The sequence below is a fragment of the Scyliorhinus canicula genome, chromosome 24 (genome assembly GCF_902713615.1).
Source record: "Scyliorhinus canicula chromosome 24, sScyCan1.1, whole genome shotgun sequence".
In the NCBI taxonomy this organism is placed as follows: domain Eukaryota; kingdom Metazoa; phylum Chordata; class Chondrichthyes; order Carcharhiniformes; family Scyliorhinidae; genus Scyliorhinus; species Scyliorhinus canicula.
In genome coordinates this window covers 9,911,892-9,921,345 of record NC_052169.1, presented here as the reverse complement: position 1 = coordinate 9,921,345, position 9,454 = coordinate 9,911,892, and the positions used below count along the sequence as shown (strand labels likewise).

The 9,454-nt window shown below is 43.0% G+C and overlaps 1 protein-coding gene across 2 annotated transcripts in view; it reads right to left on the bottom strand.

The window, feature by feature from the left end:
- Positions 1–640: 640 nt before the first annotated feature.
- Positions 641–9,454, bottom strand: part of LOC119956772 (cytochrome c oxidase subunit 5A, mitochondrial-like) — a 67,808-nt gene continuing 58,994 nt past the window's right edge. For both annotated transcript variants that reach the window (XM_038784167.1, XM_038784166.1), the window contains exons 2-5: positions 8,547–8,663; positions 7,895–8,016; positions 4,226–4,350; positions 641–785 (exon numbers count right to left, since the gene is read on the bottom strand). In XM_038784167.1, coding sequence (XP_038640095.1) covers positions 4,237–4,350; positions 7,895–8,016; positions 8,547–8,663 — 353 coding nt within the window. In that variant the 3' untranslated portion in view covers positions 641–785; positions 4,226–4,236. The remainder of the gene's footprint in view (positions 786–4,225; positions 4,351–7,894; positions 8,017–8,546; positions 8,664–9,454) is intronic.

Genomic DNA, 9,454 nt, shown 5'->3' with positions numbered 1-9,454 from the left:
CTCAATGCTCAAACACCACGTTCATTTTCGTCCGCTGGCTTTATAAAGTAGACAATGTTTCTAACGTCAGAATGGCTGCAACTACACGAGTCAATTTCCATCCAGCTGGTCAACACGTTTGCAGTAGATGGCAAATTGAGCAGCACTTAAATTTTATTGAAAAATAATCTGAATTACCAATGGACTCTGCTCCAAACCATGGCACTGCAGCCAGCACAATAAACTGAAGACTTTAATCTGATTCCGAGGAAATATGAAACTTTCCAAGGAAACCGTGAGCTGCAAACGCGGGCTCTCTCAGATCAGGACGGAAGAAACTTCAGTTACTTTGCCCACTGCAGACTCGAGTCTAAACTTTGCACACGAAAATGTGCTGCTGATTAGGCTTTACAGCCGAAAAGATGCTTCCAGTTTCACTTTAAAATAAGTCGGAGCAATTTATTGAATGCCATTCGCTTCAAGGCAGCAGTAACTAATTTTGTAAAGCTAAAGCCGACATGAGTATCACTGTAATTAGTATTTTTGTTGGCAGGAACATTAAACATAAAAAGAGTGGCACCTCAGAGGCTGGAATTACCCGGTACCACTGAAGTCCAAAGGTAAACTTGGAACAATTACATATATACACAACACTGCTCAATAACTGTCATCCCATTCTTTATTGAATTAAGTTCACAGGTAGGCATAATACATTAGACAGAAGAAGACTCCAAATGTTCAATAAAGTATTTTAGGTTGCATCTTGCATCATGTACAATCATAATGGACGAAGGTCAGAAGACTACCTGGAAGAAAAATATTGCACAATGTTAAGATTCGGTCCACTCGAGTTCCGCACTCCTCAAATACTGAACGTGGCTCAACACCAAACAGGGGCAAGAAAATCAGTCATCTTAATGGCCGGAGTGGGCAGTTGAATCAGATTTTGCATTATTTCCATGCACAATTTACATTGATGTGGCGCCCCTGTACGCAACTTAAATGCCCCGAGGTGCACCACAGGAGTGGTATCAGATATTTTAAGATTAAGTCAGACATATTAGGATATGTGACCAAGATTGGTAGTTTTTAAGGAAGTCTTGAAAGGGGAGAGATTTTGGGCTCAGGGGCATGACAGCTAAAAAGGCAGACATGCCCAAAACAGATTCTTTCCGTATTTGTTCAACATGCACGTGAGTAGAAAATGTGGAGGTGGATTTACGAGGGTGTAAACCTGAAGGTGGGATTTGGCCTAGCGTGGCGGGCAACAGAATCTAGCAGCTCGTCCGTTGCACAGGTAGAGAGACATGACCCATCCACCTGAGCAGCTCCAAATATCTCAGGGATCCAGGAGTGAAACACAACCGATTACTTCATGGCTTCGTCAGAGTATATCAAACATAACCCACTTTTCCTCGGTGGAGTTTGATGAACGTAGACCCTTTCCACTTCACACTTCTGCATCTTGACATGGGAGACTATTTTTCTTTTTGTTTGAAAAATAAAATAAAACTGAACTGATTCAAAAGAAAAAAAATCAAGGACACAGATCAGATAGTGGATCTATTCAAGGTAAAACAGACATAGCACCAAGGCTTCTCAAAGAACAAAGTAAAGTACAGCATAGGAACAGGCCCTTTGGCCCTCCAAGCCTGTGCCGATCATGCTGCTCGTCTAAACTAAAATCTTCTACACTTCCTGGGTCCGTACCCCTCTATTCCCATCCTATTCATGTATTTGTCAAGATGCCCCTTAAACGTCACTATCGTCCCTGCTTCCACCACCTTCTCCGGCAGCGAGTTCCAGGCACCCACTACCCTCTGTGTAAAAAAAACTTGCCTCGTAGATCTCCGCTAAACCTTGCCCCTCGCATCTTAAACCTATGCCCCCTAGTAATTGACCCCTCTACCCTGGGAAAAAGTCTCTGACTATCCACTCTGTCTACACCCCTCGAAATTTTTCAGACCTCTATTAGGTCGCCCCTCAACCTCCGTCGTTCCAGTGAGAACAAACCGAGCTTATTCAACAAAGCTAACCGTCCACATTCTGAACATTAGGCATGTCTGCCACAATGCTAGGTCGCTTGATGTGCAAAAATAAATACTTCTGAAATAATTATGGTTTTAAATTTGAGCTCATTCATTTGTTTGAGAACTATATTCAAACTGGAGCCAGGAATTCTAGCAGTTTTCCAAATAGCTTTGACAAACCTAGACAAGAGAGAGCTTGCCATTCTATGCGCTGGGATGAGCAGCAAGATGAAATGGCTGCCACGCAAACCCAAGGAACTGGGTGCAAAATAGATGGTGGACTAGCTATAAATAGGACAGGGCTGCTGGATCACTCGGATAATAATGGCGACACCAATGGAAAAGAAGTTGCCAGTAAGATAGTTGATGTCTCAACTGCCTGGATTCTAAGAAATGTTGCAGCCTCAAGATATAAAAGTATTTGTGGAAGAGAATGTGCAGCTACATCCAACGTACCTAGTTTCTATCCAAAGTGGCATTCTCCACTGGTACGAGATGAGTTACTAAATTCTACTGCTTTTTAAAAAAAAAATTCCTTTATCAGAGTTACAAAGGCAAAGGGACAGAATGGACAGAGGCAAACCCTTCAATCTAGAAATCAACTCAAATTGAATCCAATTCATGGTCCCCACAAGAGAGACATCCCAGATCCAGGCTTACACCTGACCTCACGCTCGATCTTTGCCAAAAGGCCCAGAAGCGATAGATTTTGTTGCATGGTGTACTTTGTCTGAATTTTCCTCGAGAAAGGGACCTCCCAAACAAATTTACTTTGTGGGTCGAACTGGAAAGCAGATTATGGTTTTCGTTCAAGAGAGGTTGCACACTTGCAAAACAGAATGTTTTGGACCCAATTCAAGATCAGCGGCAAAGTACTCATTAAAGGTATAACGCCCAAAAGTGGTTTGGTAACTCACTATTACTAAAGAACTTGCTTTTCACATGGTCAGAACTGGCCAGGGTAACAGTGACGAGCACTCTAAAGGTAGATCACCTCAAGATGACTGAATTTGCTATTTGAACACAAGTGGGGAAAGAATAACGAATAATTACTAACGTTTTACAACATTCTTTATCAGTAGAAACAGACAAGCAACTGATCACGTTGTGTAATTAAGTTTACGTCTCTAACAGTTTGCAATCTGTAACCACATCAGATTTTCAGCAATGATGCTGAAAGCAGCCATATTTTTTCCACTTGAGCTGACTGTTCTCTGCCATTTTTACTCATGTGGAAGTGCACTAGGAGCACTTAAAACACATTAAGTGGGAGCTGCAGATGATCAACGTACAGGAATTACATGAGACGCTGATTACAGGACATTCTCTCGGCTGATTCCAGAGATGAAGGGGTTTAGCCGATGAAGACTAGATGGGTTGGGCTTGGATCCAATGGAGCTCAGAAGAACGAGGGGTGACTTATTGAAACGTACAAGACCCTGAGGGGACTGGACAGAGTGGATGCTGAGGGGATGATTTCACTCGTGGGAGAGACTAGCGGAGAGCTTAGAAATAAGGGGTCTCCCATTTGAATTGGAGGAGATTTTTTTCTCTCTGAAGAGGGTCATTAGTCTATGAAATTCTCTTCCACGGACAGAAGTGGAGGCTGGGTCACCGAGTATTGTTCAGGAGGAGTTAACGATTCTTGATTGACAAGGGTGTCAAAGGGCACAGGGGAGAAAAGTGGAGTTTTTAAAAAATAAATTTAGAGTACCCAATTATTTTTTCCAATTAAGGGGCAATTTAGCGTGGCCAATCCACCTACTCTGCACATCTTTGGGTTGTGGGGGTGAAACCCACTTAGACACGGGGAGAATGTGCAAACTCCTCACGGACAGTGATCCAGAGCCGGGATTCGAACCCAGGTCCTCAATGCCGTAGACAGCAATGCTAACCACTGTGCCACCTGGCTGCCCGAGAAAAGTGGAGTTCAAGTCACAATCAAGTCAGCAAATCCTTTCCATCAAAATGCAACAAAAATCAACAATTCCACTCAGTAACATGTATTTCCGCTACTTGTATTTCACAATTAACAAGATAAAGTAGCTTTGGTTCGGTTTTCAGTACCCAATCTGCTGTATGATTATATTCCTGAGACTGCCCTACAAATATGGAATTCGTACTTCACAAATCTCCACAAGCCATCTTAGAATCAGTTGTCATTGTCAAGTCAAATTGATCGGATAAACAAAGAATCGAGTCTGTCCTAAACTCACCAGGTATAATGTTATAATTTGTCTAGACCGATCTCCTCTGGGGTTGGAATGCCCAGTTCAGTCAATGTAGGCCTGAGTTCTTGAACAATGTAGGGGTAGATGTCTTTGTGAGGGCCAGATTTTTCCTGAAAAGTGCAAGGAGTCACATTTATATTCATTTTCTGCCACCCATTTTGTTTGAAGAATTCTGACATAGCTCCAGGTGGCACCTAGCTGTGTACACTGTTAAAATTAGCATTCTGGAACAACAATGAATAAGTTTGCATCAATTTAATTAGACCAGCAACTTACTGGTTTACATAGAGCGGTACAACTTATTCTAAATTCACCCTTCCTTGAAAGCCACATCCCACCACCCGAAAAAGGGGAAGATAAAATCAAAAAGTCTCAAATTATTTTATTTGAGTTAACATTTGTTACTTTTGTTTTAAAAGAAAGCTTTTTATTCTATTTTAGAATACATTCTTTATCCAATTAAGGGGCAATTTAGCATAGTCAATCCACCTACCCTGCACATCTTTGGGTTGTGGGGATGAGACCCACGCAGACACGAGGAGAATGTGCAAACTCCTCACGGACTGTGACCTGGGACTGGGATCGGATCCAGGTCCTCGGCGCCGTGAGGCAGCGGTGCTAACCACTGCCTCACTGTGCTGCCCACAACATTTGTTCCTCTTCTGATAAGATGTCATTTACATGGGACATCAATAACTATCCACTGATAGCACAAACTACCTGCGGGAAACATGACGAGCAAGGATTGACCACGTTGTGTACGACAGGAGCCATGTGATTTAGCTCAGTGGGCTAGACAGCTGGCTCGTAATGCAGAACAAGGCCAGCAGCGTGGGTTCAATTCCCATACTGGCTGAATTCTCCCTCTGTATTCCCAACAGGCGCCGGAATGTGGCGACTATGGGCTTTTCACAGTAACTTCATAGCGGTGTTAATGTAAGTCTACCGGTGACAATAAATAATAATTATTATTATAGTAGGCTAGGTGAGGTAAGGATAGCAATTTCTCCTCTGAAGAACCTTAGTCAAAGTTCAATTGTGAGCAACATGGTGGGAGCAGTATTCTTTCTAAATGAAAAGTTTTTTTTTTAAGATCTGATCTGTTGCATCGCTCATTCCTGCAGGTAAAGCATATATTGTTTCAACCCATATAACAAACAACATATCAAGTCAACTGAATTATGGTTAAACTGCATTTTGCAACAGTATTGTTAACATTTCAGTGGAAAATCCTAAAATGTACATTTGTGTGAAAAGAATAAATTAACATGTGTCATTGATTTCAATATGAAAATCATTAGATCCCTTTCCAGTTCGAATGCTCAGGAGAAAGAGGAAGATATTCAAGGGTTCAGTTATAAGGGAGATAGATTCGGAGCATTGTCTTTAATGCTACTGCAACTGAAGGTAGTGCTTGGAAGTTGGTTACATGGAAATATAGGCACAGATCAAGAGCATTAAGCCCGACAAATCTGTTCCGTCATTCAATTAACTCAAGGCTAAACCCCACCACAATTACATTAGTTCGGGATGTCAGAGTATTGGATGGGATTGGCAATGTGTGGTACTGGTGGATGGATGACGCAGCAGTGTACGGGGAAGCCATGGGTAGGGTGGCAGGTTACTGGTTGGAAAGGAACAGCAAACAAAATTGGCTGAGAAGAGTCCGAGCAGTAATGAGCGAGAGAAAAGCAGGCCACGTCCAAAAGATGACTGCACATTGTTCAGCGGCAGTTGTGACTCCTCTGCTACTGAAGCAGCCCATGTTCGAATGCAGCAAGACCTGGATAATATGCAGGCCCTGGGCTGACAAGTGGTAAGTAACATTTGCATCACACAAGTGCCAGGTAGCAACCATCTCCAAAAAGAGGGGGGTTACCACTAACCAGAAAATGAACAGGTCTAGCCTATAAAAGCAGATCAGAGAATCCTGCGGCAGGTAACTTGTCTCCTGACTTCCCAAAGCCTGCCCACCATCAACACGATTCAAGTCAGGAGTGTGATGGAATACTCTCCACTTACCTGGATGAGTGCAGCTCCAGCAATACTCATGAAGCTCGACGCCATCCAGGACAAAGCAACCTGCTTGTTTGGCACCCCATCCACAAACATTCACTCCCTCCACCGCCGATGTACTGTAGCAGTAGTGTACCATCTACAAGATGCACTGCGGGAACTCACCAAAGTTCCTTAGGCAGCACCTTTCAAACCAGCAACCGCTGCCAGCTGGAGGTACAAGGACAGCAGACACGTGGAGACACCAACACCTGGACATTTCCTCCAAACCCCCTCACCATCCTGACTTAGAGAATCATAGAATTTACAGCGCAGGAGGGCATTTGGCCTATCGAGTCTGCAGCGCCCCTTAGAAAGAGCACCCTACTTAAGCTTCAGCCAATGCCTTGACCCTATCCCCTTAACCCAGTAACCTCACCTAACCATTTTGGACACCAAGGCCAATTTAGCATGGCCAATCCACCTAACCTGCACATCTTTGGACTGTGGGAGGAAATGGGAGCACCCAGCGAAAACCCACATAGACATGGTGAGAAAGTGTAGACTCCGCACAGACAGTGACCCAAGCCGGGAATCGAACCTGGGACCCTGGAGCTGCAAAGCAACTGTGCTGACCACTGTGCTACCGTGCCGACTTGGAAATATATCGACAGTTTCTTCACGGTCACTGGGTCAAAATTCTGGAACTCCCTCCCTAATAGCACTGTGGGTGCACCTACACCACATGGACTGCAGCGGTACAAGGTGGCAGCTCAAGGGCAATAAGGGAGTAATAAACGTTGGCCTAGCGAGCAACACCCACATGCCATGAATAAAAAAAGTCATGGGTAGCTGCCATGGGTTAGAGAAGGAGCTGACATCAAGGCTGGACTGAAAAGACTGATGGGATGTGATAAAGAAAGGCTGGAAATCTTTTCCATGCTCACAGAAGGCTTAAAAGAGCAGCTTCTAAGGCAGGGAACCAAAGGAGAGTATTTCTTTCAACAGCAAAAATCGGGCGGGAAGTGTAACCATTAGTCTAAGAGTTACTTGATAGTAAGAAATGGTGTTGCTAAGAAGTAACTCATCAGAGGAATTCTACACGTCCAGCAATGGCTTGAGGCTATAATTTTCCATTACATCCAAAGGAGGAATCCCTCGCTAAGTTTCATGATCGGAGGAATTCTAAGAATTTCTCCAGCATGGCTTAGGTACTAGCTGTGGGAAAGGTCCAACCTGGTCTGGAGATGACGACGAGTGTGAGTGCAGCCTGGAGAGGTCAAGAGGCCAAGAAGGCCTCAGGTAGAAAGCACAGCACCATCCATCTCAGAGAAGGGAGCGCTCAACAGCAGATGCAAGGCATGTGTAGATATGACGACAGAAACAGGTCAAGGAATGTTATAACGTGTATTAATATTGCATGTCTTGCACTTAGGAACTGGTGGGTTGCAAAATACACCTTTAATAAATGATAGATAATTAATTGCCACCTATTTGAACGGGAAAATCAATTGCTGCACTTTCAGAACTGTTAAGTCAGAAAACACTTATTCCTGAAGGTTCCACTTTCCAGCCACTAATCAAGGCCACACCATCTTTTATTTACAGATTTTCAAAAATGACAAGAACGGCGGAAAAGTATTTTTCGCTTCCACTGACCTTCACTGCTTCTAGGATGCGGATTGCACTAGCTAGATCGTTTAACCTACGGCATGCTCTCAGGGCAGCATCAAGAATTTTGGGTTCAGGTACGAGGTCGTATCCAATAAGGGTGTTCATTCCTGTCAAATAAAACAGACATTTATTCGAGCAGAATGCTATGAAAAAAAAGCGACCATTTTGTACAATGTCAAAGGGCAGAACAAATGCACAAAATCTTTCAACCTTTACAAACAAAACTAGATTTTTTTTAAAGTGGCACTCTACATTATCCACTCAGAAAGAGGAAAGACCGTCGTGTAAAACAGCACCAAGATTGAAAAGGGACCAGATCAAATAGCAGTTGAGTTCATTCCAATCTTACAGGTGAGCGTGTCGAAAACAGCAGTGAAAAATTGCTACGCTAAAATAAGTACAAAGAAACTAATTTTGGCCTAGTGATTACAGGTGACACATTGGCCCAGACTCTGTGGAAAAATTTCAAGTTTGCAATGCGTGTAAAGTAAAAACAGATACTCTTGCGAATCATCTTAGATCCTGGGCCATTACCTTGGCCAAAGATTTATGATGGACTTGAACCATTAAGTTAAAACATTCTAGCTTTATAGTCACTGGCTCAATAATGCATCTTTCAAATGGATTTACTTTTTACCTTTTCTGAGCTCCCAGGCATCAATGTCAGGCTTGTTGAAGTATGTTACCCAGCGAGCATCAAACTCCTCATCAGTTTCCTGCTTGCCATGTGAATACCAGCGTGAAGCAAGGGCAGCTGTCAAAAGGGATGACATATTTTAAATGCTGAACACACCACATTGAACCTCCTTGCAACTTAGCACCCAGCTTCCAAGACCAAAGTCAACCCCAATTATTAACATCCATTGCCTGGCAGCAAGGCAACATGCTTCTTTCTACTCCTTCACTCCTCCATATGCAAAGCAAATTAACGTCACAGAGCTAATTTATCCGATGAAGTGAGCCCATCACAATTTTTCCAAGATAGATTCCAGAATAATTAGGCGATAGCAATATACAGATGTAGGATTATTACGGAATTAAAACAAACCTAAAATATGGTCAAAACTGGTGATTGCAAATACTATTGATCAGATCAGGAGTAGACACCGGTTATACTGGAACAGGGATGAGCAACAAGTGAATTATTAAACAATGGAGTATACACATGCCATACTGGAAGCTGTACTTCCGCTGGCCAATCCCATTAAAGCCAGCATCAGTTGTAGGATGGTCCCGGGCACACTAGCCCACAACCCCGACAGACTTCCTCAACGAAAGCGGAAGTTAAAATAGTAACCATGCACGACAATTATGGAAGTGAATGTTTAACTGAAGGTTACCACCTTGTGTTCTAATAGAAAGATGGAGTATTTTCTTGACTTTTAAAGTTTACAAGTTCGAGATGGTCAATTTTGACTAATAATCTTACGAAATCAGCATCAAGATACGAGAGAAACAAACTTTCTGCAAGACTCAGCCAGGATAGAAACTGGTTCCTAATCCCAGGATTCACTCTGCAAAATATTACAGCTGCGATTGAAAATA